This window comes from Hippocampus bargibanti, linkage group LG03 (assembly GCF_051943395.1).
Source record: "Hippocampus bargibanti isolate YZ-2025 linkage group LG03, ASM5194339v1, whole genome shotgun sequence".
Taxonomy (NCBI): domain Eukaryota; kingdom Metazoa; phylum Chordata; class Actinopteri; order Syngnathiformes; family Syngnathidae; genus Hippocampus; species Hippocampus bargibanti.
Genome location: NC_142736.1, coordinates 14,842,709 through 14,869,083, shown reverse-complemented (window position 1 = coordinate 14,869,083; position 26,375 = coordinate 14,842,709). Strand labels below are relative to the sequence as shown.

The window sequence follows — 26,375 nt, the reverse complement described above, 5'->3', positions numbered from 1 at the left end:
CCGAGCAAAGTCAAAGGACTACTTTGATGACAATGAATAATGTATGAACAATGAATAATGTATGGAGGATTATGTCAGAAATCAACATGTATAGTTTTTCCTCATACCGATACATCATGGCCAGCTATTATTTCTGCTCTTTACAAAAGTTTAACCTGTTCAATATTTTACCAGAACCACCTCACCCATAGCTTTATTGACATAACATCTTTGTGTTTGACTGCAGCAGAGCACTATAGTCTGTCACAATCGAGTGGACCCTAATGGATCACGCTACCTATTGGGAGATATGGAAGGGCGCCTTTTCATGTTGCTGCTGGAGAAAGAGGAGCTCATGGATGGAACGGTTGCACTCAAAGACTTGCATGTGGAGTTGCTTGGAGAGGTGCTCTATTTCAACACTTGTTTATCAAGGGAGAAATGTTCCCAATCCTGACACAGTTCTTAAAACACACTTTTTAAAGTATTCCTTAGCAGCCATTCTCCTGCTTACTGTCAAGAATTTACATACAGTATAATATCACATTGACCAGGGGTGAGAAAACATTTTAGCTCAGGGGCCGCATTGATTTAAAAAATAGGACAGGTGGGTTGAGATATGATACATATAAAAGATACGATACATGTAAAAACAATATACGATACAAAGAAAAACTACATATGTTGACAGTACATACCAAACATCGACAGAATAAAATAATTCATTCATACATTAATAAAAGTATTCAGTATTAACATACCATATTTTCCAGTGTACTAGACGCACCGTAGAATAAGGCGTGCCCCCAATGAATGGTGTATTTTCAAACTTCCATATACAGTAAAGTCTCGTTATATCGATATTCAAGGGAGTCCGAAAAAATATCGATATAACCGGGACTATCGATATATCCGATCCTGCGCCGAACTGCATTAAACAAAAGCCGCCAAAAGAGGGCAGCCAAGCGCCATATAAGAAACGGAGCTGGCCATTAGCTCCCTTTTTTTTGGGTGAGAGATGTTCCCCCAATGTTGCCTCAAAATGGCACATATAATTCTTTAATGATTGTAAACATGTATGCTTTAATCTTCAGAACTACAGTGTATTTGAAACATATTCATAACTGGATGTGTAACAAGAAAGCATATTATCCGAATCTGAAGCCATTGTTTGGATTCACAAGCAATGCAAGACGTCTTGGCGTGAAGTCATTTTTATTTGCATTTGAATAAAAAGTGACATCGGCTGTCCTTTAATACACAGTATGGAATGTTAATAATTTTCAAAATCATCGCGCTTCAGAAGACAAAACAAGAAACATTCTTGCAAAAAACGATTGCATTCATATACAGTACAGTGGGCATGTACATAACACAACAGGGAAACTGAAACGCTTACATCTAACTGTATTATGTATACAATTTAAAAAAGTCATCAATCTTCTTCTGCTTCCCATTTTTACCTTTTAACACAAACACTTCAATCTCGTCTGCTACACACGAGCTAGCGTCTGAAAATGAAAATGGCTCTGCTACACGGGTGCTGGGCACGTAACCAAGTCACCTGACCAAGTCAACCAATGGCGCGACTGATGGCGTGACACGTAACCAAGACACGTGACCAAGTTGACCAATGGCGCGACCGATGGCGTGTCACGTGACAACGTCACACAGCCAAGTCGACCAATAGCGTGACTCATGGCGACCATGTGACCAAGACCATTGGCGCGACCGATGGCGGCTCACGTAACAAGACACGTGACCAAGTTGACCAATGGCGCGACGGATATATCGATATAAACAACAAAAATGGCCGGCGGGGGATGAAAAGGAGCACCGTAATAATCGGATTATCGTAATAACCGGGTATCGTACTAAACAGTACTAATTATACATAAAAAGGCTAGAAATGTGCAATGGAAATGAAAATAGTATCGTAATAAGCGGTACTATCGATCTAACCGATATCGATATAACGAGACTTTACTGTATAAGGCACACCTTCAATGAATGAAAAAGGTTTTCCAAATCTAATATATAAAACTACCAAATATAAGGCACACCACATTATGAGGCGCTGCAGTAGAGGCTGCAGTTACGCACTACTTCTTCTATATGGCAAAATGGATTCGGTAGCTGCTGACAGGAGTTGCGAGACCTGTTGTGGCTCAATATTACTTCACATATAAGGCAACTTTGTGTATAAGGCAGAGTTATCTTTCGAAGAAAATAAAGGATTTTGGGTGTGCCTTATACACCAGAAAATACTGTATTTATTGTGCAATAATTTCATTGTAACATGTTTGTTACATAGTTTGATGCATTTTGATGCTTTCGGAAATACATTCATGAATAAAAGTAATATATTCATGAATAAAACGAACGTACTTTTATTCATAAGTTTTCCCAAATTTCCCAATTTCCCGAAGCATCAAAACACATTAAAAATATAGAACAAACACGTCATAATGAAATTATTGCCCAATAAATGAAAGTACATCATTTTCATGTTCTTTTTTTGTGGCTTATGACAATCCTTCAAAAATGTTCAAGGCAAGCATCAGGAGTGAGCGATCGCCCGACTTGGTGATGAGTTTTTTTGTCTGTATATAACTGTGCGTAGTCATATACATACAGTAAAATTTTGTTTTCGCCGATGGGATGCCAGGATGATGCTCGGGAATAGCAAATGGCAGAACAGCTATAAGAATGTTGCGTTACGGAAACTCAGGGCTAGGACATAGTGTATTTTTACCATTCGTATCTTGAATTTTCTTGTGGAGCAAGGGGCAATATTTTCTTGTTGAGAGTTTTCGTAGCTTCAAAATTTTGTATGAAGAGACAATACAATGCAATATGCAAAATAGTAACCATGCTGTAGCGGTGGGTCATAGTTTTGTTCTTTTGTTCATATGCCATTAACCGGCCTGTCTCTTCTCTGGAATTTCTCCCTTCCTTTTAAGTTGCATGGCTCCTCATTCTTTAGCTTGTTGGTCTTTCTCCAGCATTCCCATCCTCTCAGGAATACTATCGTGTTTTTAGTGTTTTATAAGCTTGGCAGAATCTAATGGAGCTTTCTACGCTTGTACAGATGATGTGGCAAATCAGTCTCTCTTTGTTGCTTGCTGGGTGTCACTTAATCATTTTGAAGTGATTTAAACACTAGCTGTATGTCAAGATCAAGGCGTAAAACTAAATCTTGTGTCAAAGGTAGACACATCAGGCTTGCGACGCATTTCTCTCATGATCTGCCAGAGACAGAGTATAGTAAATGCTATTTTGCTTGTACTCTGAGTGGTGCTGGCGCTAGAAGCTATCAAGGGAAGTGCAATGCTGAGCTAGAGACAGATTGTTTTTTAAATTGTTGGCCATTTTGTTGGGACCAGTCTGCTCAGCCAACACACAGCAGCATCTCCACATTGTCATGCAAGAGAAATATTTCTTCTCAGTGTATCGCCATTTCTGCACCTAAATAGCTTCATTTCAACCGTTTTCTAAACCATATATGTATCCTTTAAGACACCATATCAAACCATTTGAATCCCCTCATTTTCAAACAAACTACATGTTCTTTCTTTTATTGATCCCACAATTTGGTTAAGTAAAAGCGTCTGTTAGATTTTTGCTGATCGCTCTGGAGTTCTGTTCAAATAACCAACATTTTGCAGTTCCTAACAGGGCCGTGCAGACTAATATCTGCAGTTTAATTCAACATGTGCATTTGAATTTCAATTGGAGAAAGTTGAATTGAATTCAGTCATTCTCAACGTATCATGGAAAAGGAGACTGTCTGCAGACACCTCTCTTCCAAATAGAAGTACAGAGACTCATGTTAAGTCTCCTTTTCTTGAATGTTGGAGAGTTGAGCAAATTTCTTGATTTCAAAGTAATATTGGGAGAAGGATGCTGAGCCTTGAACTGCCTGGCAGGAGACCAAAAGGAAGGCCGAAGAGAGCTTTATGGATGTTGTGACACTTTACTAATCACTATATTTACACGTAATTGTATACTTAATCTTTTTTTGTGGTGTTACTTTTATTCTTCTAATAGTGCTCTTATTTGTCAGACATGCTCATTCAGTCTAGCTTCAACCAGCTTCACAGCCGTCATCACTCTCTTAAGCTAAAAGCTAATATGGACTGCAAAAAGCCATAGAAGGGTTAGCCGCAATTAGCATTTTTTTTCTTGATTTCATCTCCATTTTCCAAAAAATGTCACCGTAATCATCTGACAAATGGTGAGTATAGTTTTGCTTTTATGAATGTTGCTGTGCCGATGACCATTTTGTGTTTGGGAGCCTTTTACTGAGCACATTCATCTTTATTAATTTCATAGAGTTGCTTGTTCTGTAGTCACAAGGGGACATAAGCCAGTGTCTTCTTGTGCCGGTCCCAAGCCCGGATAAATACAGAGGGTTGTGTCAGGAAGGGCAGCCGGCGTAAAAGCTTGGACAAAACAAACATGCGAATCAAACTTCTGAAGATGGAGGACACTGATTCCCTGTGGCGACCCCTTGAAGGGAAAAGCCGAAAGGAAAAAAAGAAAAAGTCTTTACATTAATATTTGTATGAAATTCATGTTGTAAATTGGCATATATACTGTAAAACCTCATTATGAATTTCGTTGAGTTTCAATTCTACTTCCTGCAATTTGGATTTCAATTGCAAATTGCTTTCTGTTTCCAATTCACAAAGTGCATTACAATCAAGGGGCAATGCTGAATTCAATATTGAATAACATACCACCCTGTTTTCTTATGGTGTCCATATTTTGTTTTCATGTAGACAATGTGTGTTTCTCTGCACTGACAGACATCAATTGCTGAGTGTTTGACCTACTTGGATAATGGTGTGGTCTTTGTCGGATCGAGACTTGGTGACTCCCAACTGGTAAAGGTATGCCACTGACTACCGCGGTTCCCAGGAACCTGTTGTAAAAACCCAAAATAATCAATAAAAAAAGATTGCCACGTCTATGTTCCTTCAATGCATAGCAAATGTGTCTCGGTCCTCTCCCTTTTCTAATTCATTCTCTTTAATCTTACAAACGCGCTGTTTTTCATCAACAGCTCAATGTAGACAGCAATGACCAGGGCTCATATGTGGCTGTCATGGAGACGTTCACTAATCTGGGGCCAATTGTGGACATGTGTGTGGTAGACTTAGAGAGGCAAGGGCAAGGCCAGGTGAGTACCAGTTCTTATCTTACACTGCCACTCATCATTCATATTTTCATGTGGGGGCTCTCAAGTCTATGTTGGTGATTAATAATGCAATAAAGATGGTATGGGAAACATTTTAAATTCATTTAATAGCAAAGCAAATCTTTGTGAACTGCACTAAAAAAAACTTTGGTTGTTTTTTTTTTTTTCTTCAGATATTTACACCCTAACCTCATAGCCGGCGAGCAAAATTGGTGGTTTGAGATTTGAAATTGAGATTTATCAGATTACAACAAACTGGCTTTATAAAGTTTCCGACAGTTATATATAAATAAGAAATCAAAAGGGATATTTTTATTCTGAAAGCATCTGTGCACCTCACCATAGTTGGATTGCTAAAGTTGTTTTGTGTTTGTGTTTGTCTCAATGCAATTACTTTTTTCATGTTAGCAAATTTCTCATCTCCACCTCTGCTTTGGAAGTGTAGTAAAGAGCACATACTCACTGTTTGGTAGAGTGCCTTGTAAAAGTATTCGGCACCCTTGAACCTTGCAACCTTTCGCCACATTTCAGGCTTCAAACATAAAGAAATGAAAATTATTTTTTTTGTCAAGAATCAACAATTGGGACACAATCGTGAAGTCGAACAAAATTTGTTGGATAATGTATTTTTTTTACGAATAAAAAACAAAAGTGGGGGGTGCAATATTATTGGGCCCCCTTGCGTTAATACTTTGTAGCGCCACTTTTTGCTCCAATTACAGCTGCAAGTCGCTTGGGGTATATTTCTATCAGTTTTGCACATATAGAGACTGACATTCTTGCCCATTCTTCCTTGCAAAATAGTTTGAGCTCAGTGAGGTTGGATGGAGAGTTTTTGTGAACAGCAATCTTCAGCTCTTTCCACAGATTCTCAATTGGATTCAGGTCTGGACTTTGACTTGGCCATTCTAACACCTGGATATGTTTATTTTTTAACCATTCCATTCTAGATTTGGCTTTATGTTTTGGATCATTGTCCTGTTGGAAGATAAATCTCCGTCCCAGTCTCAGGTCTTGTGCAGATACCAGCAGGTTTTCTTCCAGAATGTTCCTGTATTTGACAGTGGGGATGGCGTGTTCAGGGTGATGAGCTGTGTTGCTTTTACGCCAGACATATCGTTTTGCATTGTGGCCAAAAAGTTCAATTTTGGTTTCATCTGACCAGAGCACCTTCTTCCACATGTTTGGTGTGTCTCCCAGGTGGCTTGTGGCAAACTTTAAACGATACTTTTTATTGATATCTTTGTGAAATTGTTTTCTTCTTGCCACTCTTCCATAAAGGCCAGATTTGTGCAGTGTACAACTGATTGTTGTCCTATGGACACACTCTCCCACCTCAGCTGTAGATCTCTGCACTTCATCCAGAGTGCTCATGGGCCTCGTGGCTGCATCTCTGATCAGTTTTCTCCTTGTTTGGAGGGACGTCCGGGTCTTGGTAGATTTACTGTGGTCTGATGCTCCTTCCATTTCAATATGATGGCTTGCACAGTACTCCTTGAGATATTTAAAGGTTGGGAAATCTTTTTGTATCCAAATCCGGCTTTAAACCTCTCCACAACAATATCTTGAACCGTGTTCCTTTGTTTTCATGATGCTTTCTGCACTTCAAACAGAACCATGAGACTATCACAAAGCATGTGCATTTATACAGGGAATTGATTACACACAGGTGGATTCTATTTATGATCATCAGTCAGTTAGGACAACATTGGACCATTCAGAGATCCTCACTGAACTTCTAGAGTGAGTTTGTTGCACTGAAAGATATGGGGCAGAATAATATTGCACGCCCCAGTTTTCAGTTTTTTAGTTGTTAAAACAGTTTAAATTATCCAATAAATGTTCTTCTACTTCACAATTGTGTCCCACTTGTTGTTGATTCTTGACAAAAAAATTAATTTCTTATCTTTATGTTTGAAGCCTGAAATGTGGAAAAAGTTTGCAAGATTCAAGGTGGCCGAATACTTTTGCAAGGTACTGTACCTGCAAATTAACCATATTAAAAAAACAATCACTTATTTAAGAATTTTCACACGCTGGCCCGGTCCCAGTCTCCCTCGGATAGTAGTCCACTATTCAGCCTCCAGTTTCGCTCTGGAGAAACCTCTATAAATATGTTCCTTTCTTTGATACACACATTTTTATTGTTAATTGTTGCTCATTACTGATCGAAAGTTGGCACTGGGTCATGAAATATTTGAGGCAATGTGGATAAAAAAAATCTCGAGAGTAGTTAGCCATGAAGTTGAATGTTTATGTGGCTCCAGTGTTGCCTGTTTCGCCGCTATCTTGCTTTTTTAATGCGCGCATATATGCACACAGCTATATTGTCACTGGTTTTGGTGCTTGGGTGTGTAACAATAGCATGCAGCTGGTAAATTTAATTGTATTTTTTTCCACCACTTCTATATTACCTGCGGTATCCAAATTACAGCCCGAGGGCCATTTGTGGTCAGCTGTCTATTTTTTAATGGCCCGCAGTACAATACCACATTTTCATATTTGCGGGAGGGCAATGTGTGGGTGTGACTGACCTAACGAGTACAACTGTGACTACTTCTACATTGAATAATGCGAAGCACTTTTGTAATATTAAAATAGTAACCAAATTTGTCTTTAGAATGCTTTTTCGACAAAGGCAATTCTTTTTCAGAAGCAAAAATGTTTTCTTCCACTTTCTACTTGCGGTCAAGGTCGTATTTGAGAACATAGTAAATCTTGGCAGTATCTTGGAATAAATATGATTGTTTGATCCATTATTAATAAAGTTGAGGAATGCCAAAGTCACCCTTACATTTTTCAATTTCTCTATATACAACCTACAGAGTAAAAAGTTTAGAGGGATCCTAGCGTCGAAAAAGGCTTGACAAAAACAACTGTATGCTGTACCCACCTCCCCCAAAAACAGTTTAGCTTATCCCAAGTAAACAGCAGCCATGATCCTTGGGTACGACTAGGTAGATACAGCAAGGGCCGAATGATTAATTGTATTTGCAATACATGTTTACATGTTCTAATTCCAGAAATTATTTGTTTATTACTATATTGCGAGCAGACCATAGGCGGCGGAAATGGCTAAGGGAAAACTGACACAATCACTTTCTGTTTGCAGTTTACGGCTCGTGAGACATTATCTTCTTGATGTTTTGCGCCTCGAATAGTTTAATTAAGACTTTCCTTGCCTCTTTGGTGTTCTTTCGGCTCCCGTCGTATGTTGGAGCGCGTGTGGTGAACAGTGGAGAAGCATCCAATGTTGCAGTCTAATGTGTTCTGCACATTTAAAATCAAAGTTCTGTCTGTTTTTGATATCTTTGCCAAATCTTGAGTCTGACGGTTGTGTTCAGGAATGAAACTACAAAGTTGAAACCCTTTCTTCAGCCGCAATCTGTAGCACATGCCTCGAACAAAATAAGAAAAAAAAAACAGGTGGCTATATCCTCTCCTCTTTTGATTTGAAAATGACATCACCCTACAAAGATCTGAAGTGGTACTGTCATCAACTGTTCTTGACAACTTTGGCCCACATGTTCAGTCTCCTTTGCTTAATTCACCAGTAGTTTCTTTTTCTGGAAATTCCAAATTGGGCGTTTTGTGCAATACTACTAATCAACCCTCCTCTCCCATCTTTAAAATGATCTAAGTTACTTTCATCAACAGCTCACCAGACTTGATAATTTGGTTAACAGCAAATACAGATTTCACAAGTGGTAACAAAGGCCAAAAACAATCACTCCCTCAGGTTTAAACAATTAACACCTGAGCCACTACAAACACCCATCAGTTCCAATAATTTTGCTTACATGAATAGTGGGTGAATTCAAACAAAAATACTCTGTGCTAAGTTCGTCTGTGTAAGCTCTCAGTCATACAGGAGTGGTCCATCGATGAAAAGGTTTCTTCAGCCGGCATCTGTACCTCTTTGAAGGTGTCGGACGTTCCGCTTCTTATCCAAGATGCTTCGTCAGCGGACTAAAGTGTTGCTCTGGTATCACTATCGGCATAACTAGTTATGCTGATGAGGTGATACCAGAGCAAATGGGGCAATCAGGCCTGTCAGGGCGATAAAAGTAATCAGTGGAGGCGCATTGAGTAGTCCTCTGCTCCCCCCAACCTGAGAGCAGGGACCAATCATAGCAGAGTCCGGCACCGCCACACCTGGATAGTAGGTGTGTGTGTGTGTGTGTGTGTGTGTGTGTGTGTGTGTGTGTGTGTGTGTGTGTGTGTGTGTGTGTGTGTGTGTGTGTGTGTGTGTGTGTGTGTGTATATATATATATATATATATATATATATATATATATATATATATATATGTATATATATGTATATATATGTATATACATATATATATATATATAGTAAAGTCTCGTTATATCGATATTCAAGGGAGTCCGAAAAAATATCGATATAACCGAGACTATCGATATATCCGATCCTGCGCCGAACTGCATTAAACAAAAGCCGCCAACAGAGGGCAGCCAAGCGCCATATAAGAAACGGAGCTGGCCATTAGCTCCCTTTTTTGTTCCCCCAATGTTGCCTCAAAATGGCACATATAATTCTTTAATGATTGTAAACATATATGCTTTAATCTTCAGAACTACAGTGTATTTGAAACATATTCATAACTGGATGTGTAACAAGAAAGCATATTATCCGAATCTGAAGCCATTGTTTGGATTCACAAGCAATGCAAGACGTCTTGGCGTGAAGTCATTTTTATTTGCATTTGAATAAAAAGTGACATCGGCTGTCCTTTAATACACAGTATGGAATGTTAATAATTTTCAAAATCATCGCGCTTCAGCAGACAAAACAAGAAACATTGTTGCAAAAAACGATTGCATTCATATACAGTACAGTGGGCATGTACATAACACAACAGGGAAACTGCAACACTTACATCTTACTGTATTATGTATACAATTTAAAAAAGTCATCAATCTTCTTCTGCTTCCCATTTTTACCTTTTAACACAATCACTTCAATCTCGTCTGCTACACACGAGCTAGCGTCTGAAAATGAAAATGGCTCTGCTACACGGGTGCTGGGCACGTAACCAAGTCACCTGACCAAGTCGACCAATGCCGCGACTGATGGCGTGACACGTAACCAAGACACGTGACCAAGTTGACCAATGGCGCGACCGATGGCGTGTCACGTGACAAAGTCACACGGCCAAGTCGACCAATAGCGCGACCGATGGCGGCTCATGTGACCAAGTCGACCAATGGCGCGACCGATGGCGGCTCACGTAACAAGACACGTGACCAAGTTGACCAATGGCGCGACGGATATATCGATGTAAACAACAAAAATGGCCGGCGGGGGATGAAAAGGAGCACCGTAATAACCGGATTATCGTAACAACCGGGTATCGTACTAAACGGTACTAATTATACATAAAAAGACTAGAAATGTGCAAGGGAAATGAAAATAATGTCGTAATAAGCGGTACTATCGATATAACCGATATCAATATAACGAGACTTTACTGTATATATATATATATATATTGTGATGTCACGAGAGGCTGTGTCGTGGAGGGCAAATCCATCCCCCTAAGATGGCTCCACCCAGAGAGAGTCTTGGCCCCATCTGGTGGAAGGCAGCAATTAAACCACACACCTGCAGCTGATCAGGGCGGGATTGGCAGGCAAGGCTCTTAAGGCAGAGAGCCTCTGAGTGTGGAGTTTGGGGAAAGACAAGCTCGATTGCTGTGCTCTGTGAAGAAGTTGATTGCTGCGTGGAACTCATTGCCAGTTGGGACCACATGACAGGACACTGGATTTGGACCTTGCTAAGGTGGCTAGGCTATACGAGGAGGACGTCAAGAGGGGTGAGGCCTAGAGACTCTTGGAAAAGAACTCCGTCTTCAGTTTTACCTCAGAAGAGACTTTATTTGATTTAAGTATTGGAAGAGACACTATTCTAACCTTTGTTGCTTGTGAATCCCCCCCTGAAACCTTTGATTAAAACCTTTGTTTGTATCCAAACCTGTCGTCCATTGCACTTCTTGTCCTGTCCTGCTGAGAGCCAGCCTCTCATGGTATCACAATATATATATAGGGCCAAAACTACCAGTAAGACTTTAGTTCGCTGACAAAGTATCTTGGATAAGAAGCGAAACGTCCAACACCTTCAAAGAAGTACAGATGACGGCTGAAGAAATCTGTGCTAAGTTCATCACATCTAGATGTAAATGCCCTGAAGTCAAACCTGAAACAAAACAAAGGAATTGACCTTGCCGATTCAATAGTTTTAGAAAGGGCTGTAATTTGTGTCTATGCAAGCCATTAAATTGTCATTGCACCTCACGTATATTCCGCTGAAAGCATGCTGTCATAAATGCACTGCAGATGTGATGTAAAAGAACACACGCACGCAGGTACAAAACAAATTATCTTGATGACTTCAGAAAATACTGACAGGTGAGCGGTGGACTGTTAGACTGAAATTGCACATTTTGACTGGTGGTGAAATTGCTGGGTTTTGGGTTACAGCTTACTCACTCGTGAATGTTGGGTAGATCTTGAGCTTTCTAATCCGATCTCTCCCAATGGAAAGAGAGAGGGAGTTTTTGACATCAGGGGTTTTGGATCAAAACAGGTGTCATTTGGGTATAAAGAGACATTCTCCCAAATTGGCATTGGAGAAATAAGTACAGTACACATCATAGAGATAGAGATGCATAGTTGCATTATAGGATTGGATATGCCTTTATTAGTCTCACAGTGGAGAAATTTACATTTCACAGCAACAAAGTGATGAAAGGAATGAAAGTAGAAAAACGAAATACATGAGCTGCTGGAAAGGCAGCCACTCTCGCGGCGCCGTCTTGAAGTCAAAGGAACAAAAAAAAACTAAATAACAAATAATATGACAGCATAGAGACAATATGACAAAACAAAGACACGGAGAGACATTCATTCTTCAGGACTTGCTGTACCCTCTTTGTGATGACATGAAACAGTTCTAGATGAAAGAGGAGAGGATCAAAGCCTCTTTCCACCAGTGGATCAGGGACATCATGGTGGAATGTGCATGTCAACTACACGCTAAATGTTGAAAGCAAACACGCAGCAGTAGCATCCATTGACGAAAAGAGATTGTCTCACATCTCCTGTTCCACATAAATTTGCTTCAATTCCAAGCCGCAACAGTTCCACATACGCATCGGCGCTCTGCGCTGACGCTCCTTTCTTCTTATTGCGGGTTCCTCAAGCCATGCATCCATCCAGCCGCAGACCGTCCAACGGCACTGACCTTTCCGCTAAACAAAGCGGGGCTGTGAAGATGCTGCCCATTACAGGCGCAAAAAAGCACAATGGCCCCTTTGGTGTCCAGCGATGGCAGTCGAATGGCTCCGACATTCCTCCCATTCAAAAACAGTACTGGCATATTCATGCTGCCGAAAAGGCGCAACCGCTCAGCACAGTCTCCTCCTTGATGAATGTCGTGGTCAAAAATCCTGAAAAACAATCCGTAACATTATCTGTTACTGTTTCTATTCTACGTGTAGCATCACAATGCCTTTCATATCGAAGTTCATGTTTTTTATGTTCTTTTTTTTTTGTTTTGTTTTGCTTCTGTCAGCTAGTCACATGTTCAGGGGCGTTCAAAGAAGGCTCCCTTCGGATCATCCGCAACGGCATTGGGATTCATGAGCATGCCAGCATTGACCTGCCGGGAATCAAAGGTTTGTGTGTTTCGTCACCTCCATTTCAAGCCTTAACTTTATTGAGGTCTTAAGGCTTGCCCTAACTTGGTGGGGGCTGCACAGCTGTTTGGCTGCCCTTGCCCAGCCACTAGCTGCTGCCTCTAAGCTCTGGTTGTGAGTGTTAACAGATTGCTCTGTTGTCATGGAACTCTGCTTACTTTGTATCATCAAATACCTGAAAATTGCCATTTGAAAACATTTCATTTGAAAAACCACCAAGATTTACCACTACATTAAAGGGTGATTTCCAGTTTAGACCTAAATGAATGTTATGTATCTAATAAGGCAAGGACATTCAGCCTCTCATCTGAAAACATTTATAATCCTGGACTGAAGAATATCCCGTTCTGGATCTAAGCTCTGGATGACAGGTTTATTCTATTCTATTATTTAAAACCGCTATAATGGTCATAATTGTGATTTCATGATTTTATTCATTGTATTGCACATTATTCGCCACATCACAGGGTTTTGCTGTAATTATTTTTGCACATGTTGCAAATTGTGGAGCAATAACTGTGATACAGAAGGAAAGAGTATTCTCACTGCAAACATCCACTTGATGCCATAGTGAGATGAAAATGAGAGGAAAATAATAAATGCAACTCATACACTAAACAACTTTTCACATTCACGGGTGATTGTAAGTAGTCTCCCAAGCACTGCATGCAAAGTGTATATTTATTTGGCTATCCACGACATATGTGGGATGTGTACTGATGGGCGTTTAGAATGCACATGTTGGGGGTAGTTTATAACCACAAACAAAAGGGGGCCGACTCAGATATGGAAAGATTGGACTTGTACTCAACTCAACTGTATTTATAGAGCACTTTCAAACAGCCAACGCTGCATACAGAGTGCTGTCCATGGAGCAACTATCACATACACAACATTAAAGCAATAAATCAGTCACAAAGCAGTAGATATATGTTGACGTAATCAGCTCATCGTATTATTATTTGTACGCAACCAATTGATGGATGCCTAGTTTTGTCATCACTCAATTAAACTACAGTAAAGTCTCGTTATATCTATATCGGTTATATCAATAGTACCGCTTATTACGATACTATTTCTATGAACGCAAGGAGAAAATTACATGCGCGCAGGGTCGGATATATCGATAGTCCCGGTTATATCGACATTTTTTCGGACTCCCGAGAATATCGATATAACGAGACTTTACTGTAATTTGTGTATTTTACAGTATTAGATTTCAAGTTTATTCTCTTCCAGACCACTTTTTGGACTGAGCTGACTGTTTAGGCCAAGGGTGTCAATTTTTTTGCCGTGGGCCACATTGTAGTTACGGTTTCCTCTCGGGAGCCGTTATGAATTTGGGGAAGCCATTGCAATGCCTAAACAGGGTTAGATGAATATATAGAGTGTACAACAAATTAAAGGATAACTAGTTTTCAAATTTGAAGTAAAAATAATTACTGTGATAGTGGTTTACATGGACCAATTTGAAATTTTGGTTGGGACTTCAATCATCATGTAATTTCACAAGTTTGATTTGCTTCCTCGGGCTGGAAAAAATAATATGGCGGGTCGATTTGGACCCGGGCCTTGACTTTGACACCGGTGGTTGTGGTTTAGGCCGTTACTTCAGTCTTTGTTGAACCTGTCCCTGCTTAAAATCAGCTATTTGATGGCTGTTCGTTTGGTTATTGTTCAAGTTAATGCGCATAGGATACCAATTGAATTGCAAAATGTCAACGTTCCTAATCACCTGTCACCGTTTGACATTTCGGTACAGACTTTAGCAGGTATAATGGAACTTGACATCCATGATTTGCTTTTGAGGGCCACATTAAGTAGCCTTGACTTTGACATCTATGCTATAAAGAAGGACCCCTGCTGACACCGCCATTGTGCCCCTTTGATTGAACCAATGATTGTGAGTGTTTCTGTTAATTATTTTAAGCTTGGAGAATGGTATTTCTTAGCTTTTAATTGAGCCCGCCTTTGAGATGTCCCTCTGCTGCTTTATGATATTGGGAGTGCATGCTATGAAGTGACTTTGTCAAAAGTGTTCAAATTGTTGCTGAAGGTTATTCATAGATGGGAAAACGGCATCACCTCCTCGCTTCAGTGTTGCCTGTTTCCACTTGATTTAGTGTATGTTTTTTCCACATCTCGATAATATAACAGATTTCCCTGACGATAGCAGTTGGCTCTCTGTGCTACTGCAGTTGTGGATGTTCTACGACAACATATCACCTTTTTGCCCGTCACGTGTTAATCATAACAAACGTTTGTTAGTCCCAGGCAATTAGGTTCTTTGTCAGGTCATTGCGATAACTTAAGTGATCCACGTAGACCAGTTAAGGTCTGCTTACGGGTTTCAGATGTTTATTGAGGTGCCTCGAGACTGAGACCGTTATTCACTTAAAGGAGAACCGACACCATTTTTTGGTTTCCTAAGTGATATCAGAAAAACGTTTTATAGCATCTAAACATATCTATACCCAAAACACGCATGCTGATATTTTTAATCAAATGCAAAACACCAATAAAAATGACTTAAAGTGTGCAAAAACTGCCACAAATCAGCTCAAAACTGGGGATTTTCAGAAAGTCCCACCCCCCAGTTTGTGATATCACGCCAGGTCGTCTTGCCTTGCTCAAGAAACAAAACAATGGGCTCATGGAGTTCATATTCGGAGAAGATGCTTTCTTGTTACTCACCTAGTTCTGAATATTATTCAAATAGTTCTGAAGAGTAAAGCATACATGTTTGCAATCGATTAAAGGAGTCCTCCCATATCAATTTGAGATGGCGCCCAAGGTCCGTTGGAAATGGGCTGATTTGTCTGCTGGCAATTTGTGTCAGCGAGTATCAAACAGTCGTCTTGCTGCAACACACGATTTACCATCGCATTATTTATGTGTTTTCCTTCTAATTTCGCCATCAACATGACGTTTTCAGACCAAACAAAGTACCCAAAATGCATTGTGTGTCGCTTTCTCGGTCAGTGACGATACCTACCGTGACGTCACGGTAGGTATCGTCACCAACTCAAAAACAAGACTTCCGGAATATTCTGCACGAGTCTTAAAACGTAAAATATAGCTATATGCGGTGGAATCGTTGTAAAATACGCTCAGTAGAAGTCATTTGAAGCCATTTTACAAATTATGGACACAACTTGTCTGGAGACGTCGGTTGTCCTTTAACTAATCAATCAAGGCAAAAACTGAAAATTCTTTGGACAGATGCTGGATTTTATACTCTTGTTCATGTATTGATGAAGATAGTAATTTTCTCTTGAATTCTCCGCCAGGTTTGTGGCCACTCCGCTCAGAGGCCGGAAGAGAGACGGATGACATGCTAGTGCTGTCTTTTGTCGGTCAAACACGGTGAGCCATCGCAGTTGAGGATGTCAATTAAGTCCCTTATCTCACCTCAAGTGTATGTTCTCTCTTAGCGTGCTGATGCTGAGTGGTGAGGAAGTGGAGGAGACGGAACTTCCAGGCTTTGTGGACAATCAACAGACATTTTACTGTGGCAATGTAGCACATCAGCAGCTCATTCAGGTTGGTATCTACACCGACCAACTAATAAAGTTTGTCCCAGACGTCTGCCCATGACATGGCATTTTGCCCTGTTTGACTAAAATGTGCACTTGTTTGATATTGAAGCCATCTTTGCGAGACTTTGGTAATGCAGAAATATTTAATTCAATTAAAAAAACTGTATTTGTCTCACATTGGAGATATTCCCATTGTACATATCAACTTAAAGAAATGTATTTATATAACAGAAAAGCTGGCAACTTTTACAGATTGTCTACATTTTGCTTCAGAAAAAAACTGTCAAAATGTCTTATTTTATTATTCATATTTGTTTCTTCTTTTAACTTCTAATTACATGATGAAAATGTTGCCTCAGTTTACAAACAAATTTGTCAATGTGGGAATATTGTCACTCCTGAAATCTATCCAGCCAACCACCTTGTACAGTACTAAATCAAAAATCAATCATACATATAGTTCCGTTTAATAAATTGGAGGATTATAGAACTGTTTTTTTCATTATCTGTAAACTGTCATCAACAAGACTGAATGAAATGTCCTTGTAAGATAATTTTTAAATGCATGGCAACAAAATATTGACTACCATTACGTATTTTGAAGTGCGACCCAGTTTTCATGGGTGACCAAATAGGATTGAGAAGATAATTAAATGCTTGGAGCCCTTAAAAACTCAAATTTGAACTTTGATTTCAAACTCAAATTTGAACTTGGCAGAAAATTACATTTTAAGAAGCTTGGTTGAAGGGTATCATGCTTTACCTTTGCTGTTCCAAGTAAAAATTGTGGAAAAAAAGCAATTAGAGAAAATTGTTTCCAAGCAGGAGCAATCCTAGCATCTAAGCAAATGTAAACAATGACGCTTTCTTTGAAGCGGCTTCACATTCTGTCACCCTAACCATTTCTGGCACTTGCCAGAGGTGCTGTGCAGAATAAAATTTTAACGGAAAAACCTTGTGTACTTGCAGATCACGTCTGGCTCTGTTCGCTTGGTGCTTCAGGGCAGCAAGGCATTAGTGAGCGAATGGAAGGAGCCACAGGGCAGGAACATCAGCGTGGCTGCTTGCAATCACACTCAGGTGGTGCTTGCCGTTGGCCGTGCACTTTACTATCTCCAAATCCTATCTGGAGCGCTCAAACAGATTAGGTAGGACAATTTGACCTACTGGTACATAATTAACAATTGTGTTATGTAACCCTCCAATATGACTTGGTATATTTCTTCAAGTGTGATAGTCGGTTCCACAAGTGATGGGGGAAAAATCCAGTGATATAGTAAAGTCTCGTTATATCGATATCGGTTATATCGATAGTACTGGTTATTACGATACTATTTCTATGAACGCAAGGAGAAAATTTACATACCGCAGGAACGGATATATCGATAGTCCGGTTATATCAATATTTTTTCCGACTCCAGAGAATATCGATATAACGAGACTTTACTGTAGTTCAAAAATGAAATTTTTAGTGATATTGTAGCAGCTTTTAGAAAATGACCTTTCCTCGACCCTTTATCACCATTGTATACTTTGCAACATATTCAATTCATGTTAATGTCACATATGCAATAGCGAATTCATTAATATTTCACTCATGAAACTGTAAGGCTTTTTTAAGGATGCTTCTTGGTGGTACATATCTATAGCCATATTTTCCATTCTGACATACACTTTGGACTTTTCCCAGTGATGCGATTCCTCTATCCAAAATAGGCTCTGCCCTGTCCACATGGGTACCATTGACGATAAGGGCATCAACATATTTTGTTGTCTCGTTCAGCAACACAGAAATGGAACATGAAGTGGCCTGCCTTGACATCAACCCACTTGGGGAAGGTGGTGGCGAATCACCGCTGTGCGCGGTGGGACTGTGGACTGACATCTCAGCTCGTGTGCTGAAACTGCCCAGCTTCACTGCCCTCCACAAGGAAATGTTGGGTGGAGGTAAGGAAGAAAATTGTGTCTGGCCTCCCTGGCAGGAAAGCAGAAAGCCTGTTTCTGCCTTTTTCAAGAGTACTGTAAACTTTTAGGGTGCCAAGTGAAGTTTAATGCCTTAATGGTCTCAACAAATCCACTAAAGTGAAATTTCCTTAGAGCTCCCGCACTCTCAGAGGCAAGACAAAAACATCCCTAAAACCTTCACACGAGTAATACCAGAGAGGTGGGGGAAATTGCTTTGTGACAAATAGCACACTGAATTTAGGCCAACGGCAATTTGGCACCTCATTTGGCATTTTATGTGATGGACCTTCTTCAGACATAAAAATTCAAGTACAAGTCAACAAAGAATACTCTGCAATCCACATTTATGAACCACTGGAGGGTGCAGTAATTTTCTCCATAAATGCCCACCTTTTAGTATTTCATATTTTAAAGGAGAAAGCGTATTTTGATAAACTTGCGCAGGAAAATTGCAATCTGAGTAGACCAAATCCCTTTATTGAGAACAGGAATGTTCTCTCCAATTAATGTTTTTTTTTAGTTTGTGATGAATATATCCTAATTGCACAGCAGCACACAAAAATACAAAGTGTGCGTGCATGTGCGTGTGTTAATAACTGTGCAAATAAAATAATTCCATGAAAGAGACAAGCTTGTTCTTATAATTTCTAATTATTTGTGTGCATCCTAGTAGCAATGTAATGTCATATTTCTCCTGAGATTCCATGTTCATTTTCTTCATGAAACATTTTATTTCTTTAAATGTATGTTTGCCTCCTGGATGAAAACCGCTGTTGATTTGCAAGTTTAGGCAATTTAGCCATCATTTTTTTCTGTGGTGTTGATGAATTAACCCATTCGGTCTCATAACATAGATGTTATTGTGACCGTCCTTAGAGATCATCCCCCGCTCAATCCTAATGACCACTTTTGAAGGCAGCTACTACCTGCTGTGTGCCCTCGGAGACGGTGCGCTCTTCTATTTTGGGCTAGATCTGCAGACAGGTATGTCTTTTTCACAGCAACAGACAAACATTTTTGAAAGTCAATCGAGCATAAGGCGAAGTGATGCAGCTGCCATTTTGACAAGATTTTTGAGATGATGACTACATGACCAAATGTCATGTCAGAAAACTAGGTCATGGATCTCGTAACAGGATAATGAGCCAAGGTGGACAGCTAGAATTATCCAAGAATGGATAAGCGCAATACATTAGACAATACTGATGTGGACTTGTATGACCCCTGATCTAAATCCTTGAACATCTGTGAAAGGAGATCAAATGTGCCGCCTGGGTAAAGGAACCTTCAAACTAGAGACATTTGAACAGTATGAAGATTGAGCCCAAATTCCTGCTGAGAGGTGCAGAACTCAAATTGAAAGTTACAAAAATCATTTGATTGCAGTGATTGCCTCAAATGGTGGAGCAGCAAAATGTCAAGTTAAGGTTCCATCACTTTTATACAGGCATGTTTCATGAGTTGTTTTTTTATGTATTAATTTTATTCTGTCCAATCATATTCAAAAGAAATGCCTGAATTTCCTTGCTTAATTGACATTTTTGTATATTGTAAAGTTATTTCTGTGACCACCGGCCTTTTTTTCTTTCATGAGCTGAGAGGTACAAACAAGTAATGTACGAGCATTTATAATTATCCTTATAAATATGGAAAGGTACACTATATTTTGCACCAGTGTGCTAAACAGTTTAGCAACTTGGGATATTCAGAATACGAAAGTCCCACAATTGGGAAAATTGCAATCTACAGGAGCAAAATTGGAAGGGGTGGGGGTGTGAGTGGGGGGAACGGTCTTCCACTTTCTTGAGTGCAGGCATAGACAATCTCACACTTGTGTCATTTGTGTAGGCTTGGGTGCCTCAGGCATCAATGATACTTAGGTAGCAGAAGCATTTTTTCCTACCAGCCTTCAGTGTATACCGACTGAAAAAAAACAAAAAGTCAGATTCATACTTTTCTCCACCTTTGAACTCCACGTGAACCACTGACGTGCACGCAGTTCCATCCCTACAGTGTTTGGTGGTTCATATCAGTATGTCTTCCACGCATCGACATTTTTTCCTGCACTGAAATAATCCCAATGCTGACACTATAAAAGCGAAACATATAAGCTCTTGTGTTCGCTGTAATGTTTGTATGGATAGTTAATAGTGAGAGCTTGGAGCTATCATGCTCCTATCATCTTGCTTTTGCTTTGAATTATGAAGTTGCACATTCGGGCGGACAGAAGCCAGCTTGTCGGGCCATTTGATCATCGGTCACTGTTTCAATCCCAAAATACCAAAAAACAACACAGGGGAGCCATGTTTCTTTTCGCTTCACAGAGTCAAACTTTGTATTTTGAAATTAATATGCCATATATATATATATATATATATATATATATATAAAGGAAAAAATTTACATGCCGCAGGGTCGGATATATCGATAGTCCGGTTATATCGATATTGATTCCGACTCCCGAGAATATCGATATAACGAGACTTTACTGTGTGTGTGTGTGTGTGTGTGTGTGTATATATATTCAGTAAAGTCTCGTTATATCGATATAACCGGGACTATCGATATATCCGATATCGATATAAAGAGACTTTACTGTATATAGAGAGAGAGAGAGAGACAGATACGCACAACCACAGCCAGTTGAAATTTTTACTCGCACCCTTAAAAAAATGGATTACACTCTTGAGCCCTGTGAATTGCACTATTATGTCATTATCGTCACTGAATTGTTTGAAACATAACTGGAAATGTCTATTCCCAAAGGAGTGTAGTTTTCTCAATGCTGCTGAGCTAAATTCTACTTGTCACGCTCAAAGATAACTTGTTGTATGTCTTTTGTTGTAGGCGCTTTGAGTGAGCGCAAGAAAGTCACCCTGGGCACACAGCCCACGGTGCTGAGGACCTTCCGATCCTTGTCCACCTCCAATGTGTTTGCCTGCTCTGACCGGCCCACTGTCATTTATTCTTCCAACCACAAACTGGTCTTTTCCAACGTCAACCTTAAGGAAGTCAACTATATGTGCCCACTCAATTCGGAAGGCTATCCAGACAGGTCAGCATTTCAAAGAACTGCAAATACTGACATTGAACCTTCAAACTTAACTGTGAAGCATCTCATGTGCACTATTTAAGAAGAAAAAACAACTGACCAAATCTGCACCTGGTTACAGTTTGGCTCTGGCTAACAACAGCACTCTGACCATTGGTACTATCGACGAGATTCAGAAACTTCACATCCGTACTGTTCCTCTGTACGAATCCCCCAGGTCAGTCTTTGTCACAGATTTAATTTTAGTGAATTGGTATGTTGACAGATTGGTTTATTTTCCCATCTTCTTTTTTTTCTGTTATTTTTATTCTTGATTGTTGCACATCTGCTGAAATCCATTTCCCTCACTCTTCTGTGGACAGAAATGACTCTGTCAATTGTCAGTCTTGTTATTCTCTGTTGACAGTTGTTATTTGTTATATTTAAGAACTCAATTTCTTCCATCGTTGACCGCCTCTATTTGGTGCTATTTTGTTATTCCCACACTCCCTCCAATCTTGTTTACCAGCTTCCTCTTCCAGACATGTGTGTGTCCGTTGACCTCTTTCTTCTTTTCTTGACACCCCAGGCGGATCTGTTACCAGGAGGTTTCACAGTGTTTTGGGGTTCTATCCAGTCGGGTGGAGATTCAGGATGTGAGCGGCAATACCTCTGCTGTACGACCCAGTGCAAGCACCCAGGTACTGTAGCTTGTGTTATGTTGGGATAATAAGCACCCAGGGGCCTACTGCACCGCCATGTTGACGAAGAGCAATGGCTGTTTACTGTATCACACAAGACTTTGAGCTTGTTAGGGCAAGCGGAAAATCGAATCTGAAAATACCTGTATGTTCTCAAATTATTTCATGTCAAAATAAAAAGTTTTTATTTTTGTATGTTTGCAAATTTCCCCATTGTGGGACTATTAAAGGCTTTTTCATTCCGATTCTGATTTGCCATTTGAGTTTAGTTATCAATAAGTCGTATTTGTCAGTCGGACAAGGGAAATTTAACAGTTGTAGCTATGACTATTTAGTTATTCGTACATTTGATGTTGCTGTTGTGAATTATAGAGAGGATTTCAAGGGTAAAGTTATGTAACGGAGCAATTCAAGCTTTTGATCCCCCTCCTTTATGCATCAGTTTCAAAGATCAGAAACCCAGTTAAGGGGAAAATAAACAACACCGCCATGTACAATCAAAAGCACAGTTTTTCTCACTGAAAATTGATGAAGCCCTCAACTTCGCAGCCATTCATTGACGAGTAAATTTTGCATTCCAATTATTTTCATGTTTTCTTTCTCTTGTTTTATTTCACACATCTTTTGTAGCACTAGACTTGGGAGGGCATTTTTTTCTCAACACAAACGTTGCCCAAATTAATCTTGTTGCATCCAATAATTACAATTAAATTATATAATGCCCCTTTCAGTGGCACATCAAAAACATAGCAAATTATCAATTTAAATGAAAGCCTTTTTATTTTGATGTATATACAACATTTCAATGTATCTTTGACAGTGCAAACTAAATAACATGACTCACATAATTGCGTACATAATTTACATGGTTGCGAGAGATTATTTTGGAATGTATCTAATGTCCACGGTCAGGTGTGTGCGTGTGCGTGCGTGCGTGCGTGCGTGCGTGCGTGTGCGTGCGTGTGTGTGTGTGTGTGTGTGTGTGTGTGTGTGTGTGTGTGTGTGTGTGTGTGTGTGTGTGTGTGTGTGTGTGTGTGTGCGTGCGTGCGTGCGTGCGTGCGCGCGCGTGTGTGTGCGCGCGTGTGTGTGTGTGTGAGAAGGATAGACAGAAGCTGAAATATCAACGGAGATGAAATCTGAAGGAACCCTTCATGTTTTGCTTACTGTTTACCTCATCTGTTTCAAAATCTCCTTTGATATATGGTTGGAATCATTTTCCTGCTAGCATCCCACAATTGCCCCGTGCAATTTCCTGGTCAAGTTTCCACTGGCTACTTGTTAATTTTGGGATATTGGATATGCCTTTATTAGTCTCACAGTGGAGAAATTTACATTTCACAGCAGCAAAGTGATGAAAGGAATGAAAGTAGAAAAACAAAATACATGAGCTGCTGGAAAGGCAGCCACTCTCGCGGCGCCGTCTTGAAGTCAAAAGAACAAAAAAAACTTAAATAACAAATAATATGACAGCATAGAGACAATATGACAAAACAAAAACACAGAGAGACATTCATTCTTCAGGACTTGCTGAATTTGAGGTCTATTTGAAGAATGTACTCCTGCTATTTCATCAGCACCTGATACTAAGCACGATGCTTGACAGCTGGTACCGCATGCTTCATCTTAAAAGCCTCATCGTGCCTCCTTCAAACATGTTTCTTTTTCACTATTCCCAAATATTGAATTGGTCTTTTTCTCACCATTAAAGTTTAGTGCAACTTGAAGGTGTCAACTTTGAAGTAGTGCCCTGCTTCTTGGCCAGCATGCTCTTACTTCACGGTGATGGAAAACTTGCTTCACTGTGTACAGTCACATTTTTCCATCAGTTTCCGATTTGTGGCAGGTTAGAGCTTTGCGTGTCCTAACCTTTTCCTGAACATTTTTACGAATTTCCATTCACTTGAGGGTGACATCTTTCAGGCCATGACAAAATATTGGCACATCCTAATGTGCAAATGCTATTTTGTGCTGTCATACAATTGTCTGACCTGATGTTGGATTTGACCTTATCAAGTGCTGCAATCTGTGCAGGTTAAAAATGTCCTTCATAGATCTTCTCCTTGTTTTGAATGTTGCTCTATCCAGTGGATGCGGTCATGTCCCGCCAAGGTCGTAGACATTCTACAGCCCGAGATGTATCTATACAGCCATGAAAAAAGAATGATGAAAATATATTAAAAGAAATTCGTAAAACCCCGAGCACAAGTTTTATTGAAAAAAAAAAAGAAATAACAGCTTTTGAAAGAAATACACCAATGAGCAACCACGCTATAATCCTTTCAGCATTTTTTAATGTCACAGGATGTTGTTTTCCCCCTGTCAAGAATCACAGCCAACCCTATGGGACTATTTTATATGAATGTACATTTCCTATCAGGGTGTACAACTTAATCATTGCCAAAACGCCCTTTGCACAGTGACCACAAAAGCAGTTGGCCTGATTTGGATGCTGCACATCTGTTTCTGCAGATGGTGCCAAGTCTCCTATGGCGCTCTTGCAGACAGCGATCTGAATTACTGTGTACCCCTTATTATGATTGTCTTTATTAATTTCAGTACCAGTCATCTCTGTTCAATCTGCATCCTTCCAGGCCCTCTCCAGCAGCGTGAGCTCTAGTAAGCTCTTCCCCAGCAGCACTTCTCCCCATGAGACATCTTTTGGCGACGAGGTAGAAGTTCACAGTCTGCTAGTTGTGGATCAGCACACCTTTGAAGGTAAGACAGCCAGAGGCACGTGCCTTTTTTGATCTCACTGTTGGCACCTTCATATACGTAATGCGTTCTGCCTGGAGAATAACTATGAGGTTTATCAGGCCAATCCGCAATGTATTTTTCTCAGCCTTGACTTGACAGTCATTCATCAAACTATTATTTGCTCATACATATTAAAACGGGCGCATCAACAAATTTGCATTGACTTGCTTCAAGATTGACTTTATCCTTTACCTGCATGCGGTTTCTTAAGTTCTATATGGAACAAACAAACAATATTGCTTCATAGCTTAATACTCGCGTGGGGTGGTATAAATTGTATAACCGAGCATTTTGGCTTACACCGCTTGAACTTTTCACTATTTCCATTTGAACCCAGTTAAAGTGTATATACAGTGTTTGTACTTTTTTGGTTTGTCATGCAGATTTCAATGCACCCCACCTAGCTATAAAATACCCTCAACTTCACTGCATAAATTGGGACACATTATGTAAATAAGGTAACGGGTTATCAGTGTGTGTCCAAACTCGTCCAATCATCGTTTGCTGACTTCATGCCCCCGCATACCTTTTTTTAGCGTTGGGCGGCTTCTAAACTCATCCAGCTATGATTTTTTTTCCCCTATCTTAATATTGCATTTTTTCCTTAATCCTCTTCTTATGCATTATTTCATAATACAAAATTAATAATAAACAACTGCCTTAATGTGTAACACAAATGACAATAATCAATGTGAGATTAATAATACAATATTGTATACATTGTCTAGGTATTTTTGGGTCAGACTATGATGAAATAAAGGACAATGAACCATGAATTAAGATTAAATGCAGTTTATTGACTTTAATTTGTTGCTTCAACTTTCGCTTACAATCTTCAGTATGTTCACTACAACTTCACAAACTTCGACAAAACAAGTGTAGCGTAAACAAATCATGTCAGATTTCTACAATAATGCAAACATACAGTATATGTGCCTTTATTACATGTACCCGTCATATTTCATAAAATAATTTCAGCATGCAGACTGTATTTCTTAAATGAACTCAACCAGACAAAAGTACTTCAATAAAATATGCAAACCGATCCCCAAAAACATTTTTTGCAGACGTTGCTTTTTGTAAACTGCATTCTCCTGCATTTGCGATGTCGACATGAATTCACTTAATATTTCAGCCCTATTTTAAATCAAATTTCATAAGTCGTAGACATGGTGTACTAGCTTTTATTTGCCCTGTTAGCAAAAAAAATGCTAGCGAATGCGTATTGTATAACATTTACATTTAAACTATTATTGTGTCATTGCATTAAATCAAGTCATTTTAAAGAACTACTTTAATGATTCATTGACTTCAACATACACTTCTTGGAATGGCTAAATTCCTCAGCTGTTGCATTATTGATATTCGTCATGTCAAATATGTTTTATTGGATGCATAATTCTTCTGCTTCTGGGACCCAAGGGTACTTTTGCCCTGTGTGAAATACGCATTGAAAATGAAAGGTACCCTTGCACAACAGGGGGAA

At 39.6% G+C, this 26,375-nt stretch overlaps 1 protein-coding gene across 2 annotated transcripts in view; it reads left to right on the top strand.

Annotated features, from left to right (window-relative positions):
- ddb1 (damage specific DNA binding protein 1) overlaps nucleotides 1-26,375 on the top strand; it is a 43,658-nt gene that overhangs the window by 5,216 nt on the left and 12,067 nt on the right. For both annotated transcript variants that reach the window (XM_088992154.1, XM_088992152.1), the window contains exons 7-19: nucleotides 227-385; nucleotides 4,791-4,874; nucleotides 5,048-5,164; nucleotides 12,776-12,878; nucleotides 16,190-16,265; nucleotides 16,334-16,442; nucleotides 17,408-17,586; nucleotides 18,222-18,385; nucleotides 19,280-19,387; nucleotides 21,251-21,458; nucleotides 21,577-21,672; nucleotides 22,024-22,135; nucleotides 24,727-24,850. In XM_088992154.1, coding sequence (XP_088848280.1) covers nucleotides 227-385; nucleotides 4,791-4,874; nucleotides 5,048-5,164; nucleotides 12,776-12,878; nucleotides 16,190-16,265; nucleotides 16,334-16,442; nucleotides 17,408-17,586; nucleotides 18,222-18,385; nucleotides 19,280-19,387; nucleotides 21,251-21,458; nucleotides 21,577-21,672; nucleotides 22,024-22,135; nucleotides 24,727-24,850 — 1,639 coding nt within the window. The remainder of the gene's footprint in view (nucleotides 1-226; nucleotides 386-4,790; nucleotides 4,875-5,047; nucleotides 5,165-12,775; nucleotides 12,879-16,189; nucleotides 16,266-16,333; nucleotides 16,443-17,407; nucleotides 17,587-18,221; nucleotides 18,386-19,279; nucleotides 19,388-21,250; nucleotides 21,459-21,576; nucleotides 21,673-22,023; nucleotides 22,136-24,726; nucleotides 24,851-26,375) is intronic.